This window comes from Larus michahellis, chromosome Z (genome assembly GCF_964199755.1).
Source record: "Larus michahellis chromosome Z, bLarMic1.1, whole genome shotgun sequence".
Lineage (NCBI taxonomy): Eukaryota > Metazoa > Chordata > Aves > Charadriiformes > Laridae > Larus > Larus michahellis.
The window spans coordinates 13,158,355-13,172,097 of NC_133930.1; the positions used below are offsets into that span (position 1 = coordinate 13,158,355).

Sequence of the window (13,743 nt, forward strand, 5' to 3'; positions counted from 1 at the left end):
TACCCAGTTTCCTCAGCATGAACAATACTGCCAGGGTTGGACAAATGGTTTTGTAAAACATTTTAAGAGGCAAACGAGCACAATCATTTGGCTACTCTTATTTTTCAGCCTTTTCTGGCTGCTGTGACAGGAAACCCACATACTGCACACAGGTCTCCTCCTTATTGCAGGTGTGACATTGCCATTGTGACAACGGTCTGTAAGGAAGCAATGTGATTCCCTCCTTTGAAATCCAAAAGCATCAGGTCCACAGTCCTGCAGACACTGTGCCGCTTTCTCCAAAGCTGCTTTTAGTGGGAGCAAACACTGAAATGTGATCAGATCACATGCTTTAGCTGACAGAAATATGTGCCTGGCTGCCTATGAAAGTTTGTTGGCATAGATTTATATTACAAAGTGACCCAAAAGTCAGATTTATCTTATGTCTGACCCATGTCTCTGGCCCCATAACATTCCAGCATGAAAATGTAAAGGAAAATTCTAAATTAATCATAATGAGAAAGCAAGACTAAAACGGCAGCAAAAGGGATCAGTCTGAATGAATCACATTTACTGATCCAGTAGGATAGCTAAACCAAATCTTCCAGGCCATCTGCTTCTCTGTTTTACGGTATGGTCACTGACAGCTCTACCTGTGTATCGCATGCAACCTCAGGAATGATTTTTGGGAAATCTTGCAAATGTCTGTGATAATTTTTGCTGTATCCATACACAAGGAACTGTAGAGCCTCCAAGCAGCATCAGCTGCATGTCCTCCTCTGAGCAAAAGTTTACCAACAGCATGGGATCTAACAGTCACTGTTAATTCACAGCTAACTGCTCATTCCCAAAGCTTCTTTTATAGAACCATACCTCATTCCAGGTCTCCACACGCCACTGCAAGCAAGGCTCCATGTTACAACTAGTGTTGAGTTGTGGCTTATATCCAAGTAACTGGCAATGGAAAGGCCTGAGAAGTCGCTTTTCACGAACATCAATGCAGTGAACATCTCGGGTCTTGAAACCGCCGCTGCAGTTAGCAGAGCACTGTACAGAAAACAGAAAGGGGCACATCTCCAAATGATGCTCTGCTGAGGGGCTGTCCCCTGCCCGGCTGCAGAGGAGGAGGAGAAGGACAGGCTTGAGCTTTGAGCATCCTGACTCACCGAGGAAATTTCCAGGTTACCCCAACAACAACCTGTTGCTAGGCTTAAAAGCTGCGGTTTTCACCACAGCAAATCAGAACACGCCATATAAATATTTCCCTTTCTTTACTGGAGTATCTACTAATAACACAGATGCATATCTAATTAGGAAATCTTGCCAGCTACTTAAAAAAATGTCATAGTGAAAGAATCATAATGCAATAAATACAAAAAAGCAAATTCTATATGCAGGGAAATTGTTGGTTCTTTACTTGTTTCTGAGGGAGAGAGGGAGGAAAGAGGCATGGTTGCGTGAGCTGATTTCTCGTTCAGCCATGGAAGAGGCAGGTGTCCATGGCAGAGGACTGCTCAGGCTGGCAAGACTGCCCCTCGTCTTAGCCCAGATCCTGGAGTTGCTGCTGATACCACTGGGAGATGGTGGACTTGTCCCACAGTAGCAGCTCCCACCCTCACTCTCCTCGCTCCTCCACAGCACCAGGAGGATCCGTACCCCAAGAGCAGCCTGGGCGTGAGAGAACGGGACAGGAGAGACACCCTGAGCCTTGCTCACAGCCTGTGAAATCGCTTCTCAGCTTGGAGGACTACTGGTGAGCCACGCAAGCCCCTCAGTCTCCTCTTTCTCCCCAGAGCTTGCTCCAAGGCCTCATGTAGCAGCACCAGGTTCTGTCCCCACATACCAAAGCCTAGGACCTCTCCTGCTCCTGAGGATGAATTAAATTTGCTACCCCAAGGATAAGGAAAAATATACGTTTAATTATTTTGTTTTCATCCAGCATTAAAGCAAACTCTGACTACACCACTGAATAACCTTGGATCAGGTTTCATGACGCAATCTAACAACTGATGCTGTTCTCCTTTGCATAAGGCATTCTTCAGTTGAGCAAGGAATCTAAATATAATACTGAAGGACGGATGAAAGGGGAGTCCATACTCTTGTTCATAGAAGTTTTTGTCCTTCTGGAAAGAAACAATGGACAGAAGTGACTGGGTAAGAAACTGAGTACAAACAGCCTCAAAATACGTAAAATTATATTTGGTATTAAACTCAGACTGCAAGATCTAGTCTGAAGCACTTTTCTTTTAGGGGAAGGTAAGAATTAGATGTGAGTAAAGGAACAGAGAAAGTTTTACTACACCAGCAGGGGAATATATCCACCTTGCTGTGATAAGGTACCTTAAAAATGTTAAAATGAGTAATAAGAAAAACAACTGCCCCTTGCAAAAGCAAAGAAAAATAGCCATTTTTATATATGAAATTGTAATTAGGTTTGTATAGTTCAATTGCTGGAAAATAAGGGTACCTAACACAACAGAAATCTGCTAGGAAAAGCCTTTTGTCTCAAACTGACCTCACAATTGGACTGGCACTTTAAAACGTTTGTTTTCCGTAATATTTTATCGTTAAACCTGATTTCTAGCTACTTTCTGTGACACAACTATCATCTACTTGTTCCAAGAGGAATAACATTTATGAAGAAAAAGTGAAGGTGAAATATGCCCTACCGCAATTGGGACTGCAGAATATCTATGTATCATTTTAAATTAATTTTGAAGGCTTAAATGTGGTTATATAATGCCTTGGCCTTGCCTGGACTTTCTAAACAAGCATGTATTTCATGTATGCATCAATTCTATGGCAAAGAGCTCAATAATATAATGCAGGTTTTGTAACCATAACCTTTTCTGCAGACTCTTCCTTGTATGACTCTGCCCTCTAGTCCAAGGGTAACAACATTGTCTGTAAATATGACACATATTAAGAAAGTTTGAGAGATCTTTTTCTTTATTAAATCAACATTATTTCTAATAGAATTTTGCAGTTTTTCTCTTGTGAGTCTTTAAAAATAACTCACTTTGAAACCCCGATTTTAGATAGCACGAAGACAAAATGTAACAAGTTTCAAGAAGTCACCGAAGTTGTTCCAGGTATTCATCACACATCTTACAATACCAAAAAAGAACTCAAACGCTATTTATTGGGTTCCACTTACCACCTTGGACACTCTTCTGTGTCTTGCTTGCGTACACAACAAGCACCAAATAAGACCCTAGACATAACAGGCATTGTCCCCAATACACTTTTTCTTTAGTTTTTGTAATGTAAAACTTAAAGAGATTATATGAATGGGGAACAGACCATGTCATGTAAGAGATGAATACACACTGGCAAGGGTGAATAGGAACACGCCTAGTCACTCTCCCAAACTCCCGTCTGCTTTTTAAAATTAGGATAAACCCCTGGAGGTGGAGATCAAAAAGAAGCCACATGCAAATACGTAGAGCTTTGCCCTATGATCACAGAATATGGATGGTGAGCCCTGCTTCAGCTCTAGACGCCAGAGTTAATGAGCATGACCCCCCCCCCAGAGGAAGAACAAAATTCACAGCAGATGCGTTTCCATAAATAACTTGTTCAGGAAATTAGTCAATTAGTGTTAAATGTTCAACTGGAAATCATGTATGCATTCACTGAGTAAATAATTATTTTAAAAATGAAGTATTTAGAAATCCCTACTCTTTCAAGTTAGCAAGTTTAGTGTTCACACACAGCTATGAATGAAGTTACCTTGCTCCAATTTCCTGTTTTCCAGCTAGCGCATGGGCGAAGATAACATTTTCTTGCAGGATCAGGCTTTTTTGTGTGCTGACAGTGAGATGTGCTCCCGCTGCTGCATTCCACGTGTCTCCAGAAAGCCCCTATTCCACAGGTGGTAGAGCACTGCGCAAGGGCGACAGGAAAGCCCAAGCGCCAACGCAACGTTAGTAAATCATTCCAGAAACAATCCAGGAACCTAAATATAAATATCTAGAGCCATTTCAGATGACCTAGGTCATCTGAGATGCCCCAAAGAAGATTTCAAATTCACCTAAATCTTACTTAAGGTTCTGAAGGAGGGCTTTTTGTTGATTTGTCAGGAAAATATCGATTATGATTTATACCATGCACTGCTCTTTGGCAAACTCCTGCTTACTGAAACATACTAAATCTGTACCAGCTGTTCTACTGTTTCGTTCTGTGATCTCTGGGGATCCAACGCAAAATGTCACTGCATCCAGTCTTCATCACTGTTCCCTCTCTCTCCCTAATGCTGCTGATGAGATATTCAGCAAATTGAGCGCATGACGCTGAAAACCAGAAATAAATTGTGCGAGACTCCTGGGAAAAGTGTGCAGGAAAAGGATTCTTGAAACCAAGAATTCAGAGAGTGGCTAAGTGTTTCCAACATTTGGGAGGGTTTTAGTGTCTCAGGTAAGAGAATATTGATCATGCCAGTCCAGATCCCAAGAGTGCACACTCTTCACTAAAAAAGTCACTGTCATTATATTCTGAAGCAGGAAGAGGTGAAAAGTGGCTGGAGACACCCACTTACCTTTTTCTTTCTTAAAAAGGGAGGGACAGTGAACTATACACATAGAGTTAAAAACAACACATGCCAAGATGCCTGCAGTTGGTATGACAAACAGTATAAATAATCGTGGATTAAACAGCATAATAATGAAGACAACAACTGCTATTGCGTGGTTTGAACCACCTAAACAAAAGTGGGAGAGTTAAACAGGGAAAGCTGAATAAGTGTCCTCGGAAAGCTGAAGTTAAGGCAGGAAAGAAAAGACCTTTGACGACACAGAGCTGTTACCAGATTCAATCAGAGAAATGGAAAAATGGTTAATGGTAACAACAGAGAATTCTTGAAAAACCGGACATTATGAAGAGTGTGAATCTGCAAGGCCTCTGCAGCATGCTATCTCCAGCTTCTGAGATTCCCAGGCCATCTGCCCAAGAGGCCACAAAGATCCGGTTAAAGGGGACTGTGTCCAGTTCTGGGCTCCCTGTGTCCAGTTCTGGGCTCCCCGGTTCAAGAGCATCAGGGAACTGCTGGAGAGGGTGCAGCAGAGAGCTACCAAGATGATCAGGGGACTGGAACACCTCTCTTATGAAGAAAGGCTGAGGGATTTGGGTCTTTTCAGTCTGGAAAAAAGACGACTGAGGGGGTATCTTATCAACGCTTATAAATACTTAAAGGGTGGGTGTCAGGAGGATGGGGCCAGGCTCTTTTCAGTGGTGCCTGGGGACAGGACAAGAGGTAATGGGCACAAACTTGAGCATAGGAAGTTCCACCTAAACATGAGGAGGAACTTCTTTACTTTGAGGGTGGCAGAGCCCTGGGACAGGCTGCCCAGAGAGGTGGTGGAGTCTCCGTCTCTGGAGACATTCAGAACCCGCCTGGACGCGTTCCTGTGCAACCCAATCTAGGTGACCCTGCTCTGGCAGGGGGTTGGACTAGATGATCTCCAGAGGTCCCTTCCAACCTTATGATTCTATGATTCTATGACTGAGTACCGCTCTTCAGTTTGGACAGTCACATATCTATCCAAGACAACCTGTCTCTTCAAGAGGATGGTGTGTCCTTGCCTTGGTTGCTAACAGTTTGATGGGTCCCTCAAAACCTGTCTAACAATAAAATTTTATTGAAGGGCTGCTTCGTCTTTGACCGAAACCCCATTCTCAGCATTCAAGCTCCAGGGATGATGCCGGGCAGATCATACTTACAAAGCTTTATGTTCCTTTTTGAGGGACGTGAAACACAGCAGGATCCTTTCCAAAAAATGCTGTGTGCAGGAACAGAGACAAGAGACAAAAGCATGATGCTGTAAATAACACTGAGAGAAAGCTTTAGCTTTCCTGACCATGGTTTCATATTCCACAAAGGACGATGACTGGAGGATGTACAGATACGTGCTTGCTCTGAAATCCAGGAAGAGTTAAGAGGCAGGCCTACTGCTTTTCCCTTTGGTCATTCAGGTACCAAGAGTTCCTCTTGTCACAGCTGATGTCTCTCACAGAGGAAGGAGGTGCAGGCGACTTTTCATGACCAAGAACAGACGTGCATAATGAGAAGATTTGACTGTAATGGAGTATCTTTGGTACCCAGAAAACTCTTAGAAAGGGAAAACGACAGCCCAGAAGACCTGGGAAAGTGACAGGAAGAAAGGTAAAAGTTACAGACACAGGCACCAGTGTCACTGGGCACTGTTTTGCCTTACCCTAATTAGCACTCTCCCTTGGGAGGTAGCGTGTCAATAGTGTTAGGGGACATGTCACAACATTCTGTCTCAGTAATTATCACTAGTTTTGGGAGCTATTTATGTACTAGTACAGACATACTCTAAGGAGCAAAGAAACATCATTATATTGGCAGTCACTAAAAGAGAAAAATAGAGAGCATAACAAGAGATTTATCTATGTAGGTACAGTGGTCTTGATATATCAATGCCTTGGAGAGATGCCATCTAAAAACAGGCACAAAGTTTTACTAAAGACGGTAAATGGAATGCGCAAAAATAAACTCAGAAAACTGTAGACTAAAAATGAATTAAAAGTAGCGAACAATAAAAAATGGTTCTGTGAAATGTTAGAATCAAGGTGTGGGGGGGAAATACAAAACTTTTATTTCATGAGAAAGATAACAGCTGCCTTCTTTACAGAATCACAGAATGGTTGAATTTGTAAAGGACGTCCGGATGTCACCTTGTCCAACCGCCCCTGCTCAAGCAGGGCCACCTACAGCCAGTTGCCCAGGACTACGTCCAGGTGGATTCAGAATATCTCCAATGACAAATTCTCACCACCTTTTCTTCTTTGAACTTGAAAAATAAAAAGTCAAATGTGCCAGGCTTCACATAAAGTTAATTTTAACAAGGAACAATAGCTTGAACAAGAATAGAAAAAGATTACTAAAACATTAAATAATAGTAAAGTTAGATGCATTAAGTATCCTCAAATTGATTTGATCAGCTCTGTGAAACTGAATGTATTGACCTTACCTAAATATTCATTCAAGTGTTCTTGAATAATCTTTGAACTGTTGAGAATTATTTTTCACTATACATTAGGAAAGTCCCAGAGGATTAGAGAAGAACATCTTCCTTTATCTTTAGGAAAAGAAAAAGGAGGATCTGTGGCCTAATGGAACGCTTTGTCTAACTTTACTTCACAAGAATATACAAGAGAAAATTATTAAACAATCAAGATCAAAATGGTAAATACTAACGAAGATGATAAAGCAATAAAATAGCCCACGTGGACCTATCTAGAACAAATTGTTCAAGTCAGTCTAATATTCTTCTCTGACAGGAGTCCCTGTCTTAATGAAAATAGAGAGCCAGCTGATGTGATACATTTTGACATGATCTCATAGAGCATTCTTTTAGCAAATGATGGAAACACAGCCTAGGTGAAATAATTACAAGATTGGTGCACAGCTAACCAAAAAAATGTAATAAAGTGGTTCTCAGTGATTCAGTGTCAAAATGAAAAGACATTTCAAATATGGTCCTGTGGGGCTCTGTTCAGAGCCAAGCTCTCCTCAGTGTTTTCCTTTAACTACTTGAATGATGAAAGCCAGCATGCACTTACAACATTTGCAGATGATGCCAAGTTGGAAGAGTTGGCAGGAATGTTGGAGGACAGAATATGAATTCAAAAACATCTCGCCAAGTTAAAAAATTGTAAGAAAACAGTAACCCGTAATTGAAAAACATCTGCAAAATACTACATTTAGGGAGAACTTCTTATACATACGTACATATATATACACACATATACACGACAGACAAAACTGAGAACATCCACTGATTTAGAATTACTAGATTCAGGGATCCAGAGTTTACAATGGACCACAAATTTAATATATCAAAGTGGGATGGTTATAAAACAAGAAAAATCTCATCCCAACATTCATAAAGAGGGTCATATATAAAGTGATAGTAATTATTCTGTTTTATTTGCCAAGTGTCAGCTGGGGCCATAATGAACATCACTGCTGAAGAAATGTATGATGAAACTGAAGCAAGTCCTGAGGAGAACAACAAAGTCACCAGATATTTAGAAAACAAGGAAAATCTGGAAAGCGGCAGATTGTTTTGTTTAGAAATCAGACACCAAAACAGTTATTAAGAAGAGAATTCTCTTCCATGGCTGTATATGAAAAATAGAATCTTCATTTTCAGTGCAGAAGATGTTGGTTATGTATAAGGAAAATACTTCTAATGGGGGTAATGAATGACTAGGACAGATGGCAGCGTCTCTGCATTATAGACTTCTGGTGGAGACGTGCTGTGCTTGGGAGCACAACCTTTGCCTGGACTTTCTCTCGTAGTCTAGCTGTGCTTTAACTCCACTGCCATTAGATACACTAAGTCATCTCTTGCTGTCCTTTTTATCCCTACATTTCTGCATTTCCATAAATGTGCATCATGCCAGGCAGACCCAAGAGCAAATAGGTACAGAGAAACAGACCTTTGATAGCCTTCTCCATCAATACAGAGACACAGAGGCAGATCCGCACAAGGAGGTTTCCACATCTGGACCCTTGGCTGTACTGATTAGCTTGATTAAAAAAGGCCATCAGAAAAATGAGGTAGCTGGTTCAGATACCAAAGTCTCTCACCCTAGTACCACGACTTGAAGAAAACAACATCCATTAGCATGTTTACATGAAAATAAAATTTTACAGTGTGAAGGATATTAAATAGAAATTTGTTAAATGTGAGTAGGCCCCCTGATGACTATATTGTTTTATAGTTGCTAGAACTGCGTGGCTGCCCCCTCACCAGCCCTGATCCCACAGTAACTACTGTCTCAGGACACAGCAAGGCAACAGGACAGAAACCTAATGGTCAAAAAGCCTGGTGCTGCGTATTGGTAAAGGAAAGTCAATAGTAACATACAAAAAAATCATAAGGACTTCTCGGGGGCCACAGAAAACTTTGACATCTATTTTGCTCCTGCACAGAAAGCAGAAGTTACCTAAGTATTATAACCATTCAGTAATGACCAGGCATCAGGGGAAACTCGGGCAAGTCATCACCTTTCAGACCAAGTATCTTCCAAATGCTTTACACCTCAAAAGAGTTTTCAAATGCCCTGTAAGCTGTGCTTCTTTCATTTAGTCAGAAAGTTAACACCTGTTAACACCTGGTTGAATTTCATTACCTTTTTGATTTCTAAAGTTCATTTTGGCACAGCCAAATGCAGATAAAATAATGGTTCATGTACATTCAAACAAGACAGAGTACAACACTGTAATTACCAGCTGCTGGATCCAAAGAATACCGTGCGACCACAACCACTCACCTGACCAGGTTCCAACACACAATCACCTAAACTTCAAAGGTGCAGAAATCCACATTATAATATCTCCCCATGCACATGCGGTGGACAAATTATGAATCCCGGATAAAACAGTTTAACTTTGGACTAATATTCCTATCTTTGTAGATTCAAACTGGTTTTACCACGCTGAATGCTGCAATGAGTTTGGAGGCATTGGCTTAATGGTGGATACAAACGCTGATGGTGGGATGAGATAGAAATGCACAACAAAAATTTCTTACGTTAATAGCCAACTCAAAATATGTTTAAGTATCCATGGTATTAATGTGCTTTATACAGTAATAAAGCTAGTCTACCCACATGAGCCTGGGCACATACTGAGTTAGAAAACACATGTAATTTAGGGAGAAATGGTATGTAGCTCCTTCTCTACCCTGGGATGAATCCCATCAGGCCCCATGGACTTATGAACATTCAGTTGATACAGCTGGTTCCTTACCATTTCAGTGTCCAATTATGCATAATTTTGCAGAATCCATAGATACAGACACATTCTATGTAAACAATCTAATATTTGATATTCCAGGTTATAAATTTTTTTGTGTGAGAAGTATTTCATATGAATGTATGACACTCATTTCAGATAACCATTACAAACAAGAAGCTTTATTTCCTTAGCGGTGTTTCAGACAGCTGTTCACCCTTTTCAATTCTTACGAGTTAAAAATAACTTACCTCACTCCAGTTGCCTACTATCCAGTAGGCATCACCCGGCAAATCATTGGGTGTTATTAGGTGGCTGTTTTCTGTGGCATTCATTAAAGCACCCTCAGATGTTGCACTTTGGTTCCTGAGAGCATGAGCAAGAGCTGACGACTGTGTGCCGGAGGTTACGGTGTCAGGTAGCTTCATTTCTCTTCTGTTGTCAGTCTGGTCTCTTGGTACATGACCAAACACTGTGGGCATAACTGTAACTGATGCTTGTGGGGTAGTTACTTCTACAAGAGGCACATTGACTTGCAGACTGATATAGTTTGCTGTTGTTGGAAACACCAGCCCTTGTGCTGCTTTGCTAACAGGGAGGAGTGTAGAAGGCTCTTGGTGATGAGATGCTGGTGGGGGCTGAGAAGTCACGCTCTCATTTTGAAGGACAGGAGAGCTGGTATCTAGGGTTGTGCTCCTGGTTCTGATTTCAAGATTGAGTTCTGTGCTGTAAAGGAGATCAGTTGGTTTCTCACTGCCTGCAACGGACCCATCAATGTCATCAGATTCTTCGGTTAAGTAATCATAGTTGGAAGTTATTTCTGGACTACTGGTAAAAGAGGAGACAGGAGTGTCCTCACTTCTTTGCACCTCACTCTCCACCGTAGAAACTAGCTCATTGTCAGAAATACTTTCAGTATGCCTTATAATTTCAGTACTTAAGCTATTATGAAAAGGCCATGAAGTAGTATTTTTATGTGAACTATTTTCAGTAGAAACAACCAGATAATTGTAAACATCACTTGGTCCAGCAGAATGATTTTCTAATGTTTTGTTGGCTGTTCCTTCTTTTTCTGAGACATTACCCAAACCAGAGGATGTAGGCAAACAGGGAGTTACATTTTCAGGCTTGGGTATTTTTGTTGTTGTATGGGACCTTGGGCTTGGCACAGGTGTTCTGTGAGGAGGACTCCGTTCAGGATTAGTAGTTGTTTTTCTGATTATGATCTTTCCTCTTCTGGGTGCCAGTGGGGGTATCAGAAATCTTCCAGTAGAAGGACATTGCTGGAGACCACACAGGGCCTTAGAGTTTGGTCTCTTGGAAGTATCACATGGCTCATCATTATTTTTGGCACAAGTGACATTACGAGTCCTTATTCCACCACCACAAGTAACTGTGCACTGCAAACGGAAGAGAATGAATGCATCTCCCCTCTTTATTCTGCTGCACATACCAATAAAAATAAATATCAAATGGCATCTGTTTATAATAAAGAAGCATTGCTATAAATAATCAATAATAAAGCTTTTTCTGAGGAACAAGCCCTTCATTCTAGTGATGTTCCGCTATCATGGAGCTCTTTCCAAATTTTTAGAACAGTAAATGTAACTTTGGGGAAAGAGCAGTGGAAAAAGACTACATGATAAGGACAAAATATGAAAGGAATATGCTAGAATTTGATTTCTTCAGCAAATCACGAAAGTTGTTTAGCCAATACCTTTCCACCAGCATTACAAAGAACAGGCTAAAAACCTGCCATCAAAACCATAGCTGAGTGCCTCAGTGCTGGCTACTCACACTGCCACAGACCCGCTGTGATTATCCATGCAGCTCACAGATCCTTGTTGACTTTATGGAATGGATTTTTCATTCAGTCTTAATGCAACCAGCACACGCTGCCAGGGCCGCTAGCATGTCTCTCCTAAATTACAGACCACTGAAAGCAATTAACCTATCTGGCTTCTATTTAAATGGATGCGCTGTTTTGTATAAAGGATGCTGAAAGCTAAGGAGAACCAGTTTTTCTGGGACGTTTTTCATCCTCAGCCCCACAGGCACGGCCATGCCTTCAGCAGCTGTCGCTCCACTGAGGACTTTCTGAAATTTCAACGCACTTCTCTGGTTTGAGGTACTAAGGCCGGATGACTGGTTATGTGCGAATGGAGAAGTTACGTGCAACCTCCTTGGTGTGAATGGAGATGTTACATGCAACTTCCTCAAGGAAGTCTTCCTGGCACGTGAGGGAGCCTGACCACCTAATTCAGCTGGCTTAAATCAGGTGCTCAACATGAAGTGATGAACACTCCTATTGCCAGTACTTCAAAGCTCCTGGGATACCTAACCCTTTTTAGAGCTAGCCTAGGTCACGGGGCAGTACAAACACCAGTGATGTTGTGTTACTGGGGTCCTCTCTGTTGTTAACACCTGTAAAATAACATCAGCTCTGCATCAAGAGCAGGGAAGAACGCAGGGTAACCTCAGAGTGGATAAGTTCCTTAGCTATTCTGTCTGTCCTCCTTGCACTTCCAGCTGTATAGCATATTTAAAGCACTCAGAGCTATGCAAGCTTACATCAGCTGCAATTTGACCTCTGAAGTTATTCAGTACAGTATTTTACCTACTGAGGAAGACAGCAACTATTAACACTATTTTGCTCACACAAAAATACAACACAGTTATTTTGTCAGACTTTGCCACTTGGATGATTTAGGTTAGCATTTGCGTGAGTTAAAAGGAACATCCAACCTCATTACGTTTTGGGGTAATGGCTGTCTCCCAGAATTAGCTTTGAAAAATCTCTGCTTTAGATTATGGCAATATACTAATAAGACATTTCAGAATGGCTACAACATTCTATCCTCATTATCTGCCTAACTAAGTATATTCAGTTTATAAGATACAGAATTATTTTCAAACAGCCAGATAAGCTCAGAGCAAAAGGAAGTTTTGCCGGTGTAAAATCTCTCCCATACATTTACCAATAAAGAAGATTCTGAAGTTACAAGTCTCCTGACAATCTTGTCATTTGTGCAGGTGAAATAGTTTGTCCTACACTCCCTCCCGAATTTCTACAGATGTAGAAATTTATTTTTGTCAGTAACTTGCAAATATATTCCAACAACATACGAGCACTGGCCGTATTCTGTAACAGCATACCACTTCTATACAATTGTACTGCTAGCCATGTAATTCTAGTCTATTTTTTCAGAGGCAGTTAAAACATGCTGGCTATTCACAAAACAATCAACATTCAGTGATGAAGGTCTGTGAGCATCATAAACTGAATACTGTCACAAAATTCTACTACTTCTTTATCTGAATCTGCTTCCCCAACACCAGGGGAGGGGAGGGGAGAAAATTTTCAGTTGGAAGGGACCTACAATTATCATCTTGTCCAACTACACGAGCAATTCAGGGCTGACCAAAAATTAAATAATATTATTAAGGGCATTGTCCAAATGTCCTTAATAGCTTAATTTTTTGCTGTGGTCTAAACCAAAACTCTTGAGGTATTTCTGTTTTTAGTCAAACCTGAATTTCAAGGAAGGGGAAGGGGAAAGGGAAGGGGAAGGGGAAGGGGAAGGGACCTACAGTGATCACCTAGTCCATCTGCCTGACCACTTCGGGGCTGACCAAAAGTTAAAGCATGTTATTAAGGACACTGTCCAAATGTCTCTGAAACACTGACAGCCTTGGGGCATCGACCAGCTCTCTAGGAAGCCTGTTCCAGTGTGTGACCACCCTCTCGGTAAAGAAATGCTTCCTAATGTCCAGTCTAAACCTTCCCTGGTGCAGCTTTGAACCGTTCCCATGTGTCCTGTCACTGGATCCCAGGGAGAAGAGCTCAGCACTCCCTCTCCATGTCCGCCCCTCAGGGAGCTGTAGAGGGCAATGAGGTCTCCCCTCAGCCTCCTTCCCTCCAAACTAGACAAGCCAAAGTCCTCAGCCGCTCCTCACAGGACATTCCTTCCAGCCCTCTCACCACCTCTGTTGCCCTC

General features: G+C 41.6%; 1 protein-coding gene across 2 annotated transcripts in view; it reads right to left on the reverse strand.

The window, feature by feature from the left end:
* Window positions 1-13,743, reverse strand: part of ADAMTS12 (ADAM metallopeptidase with thrombospondin type 1 motif 12) — a 167,624-nt gene that overhangs the window by 8,196 nt on the left and 145,685 nt on the right. Inside the window, exons 19-21 of one of the 2 annotated variants that reach the window (XM_074569923.1) lie at window positions 9,997-11,145; window positions 3,712-3,864; window positions 853-1,026 (exon numbers count right to left, since the gene is read on the reverse strand). In XM_074569923.1, coding sequence (XP_074426024.1) covers window positions 853-1,026; window positions 3,712-3,864; window positions 9,997-11,145 — 1,476 coding nt within the window. The remainder of the gene's footprint in view (window positions 1-852; window positions 1,027-3,711; window positions 3,865-9,996; window positions 11,146-13,743) is intronic. The other variant, XM_074569924.1, reaches the window with a different exon arrangement.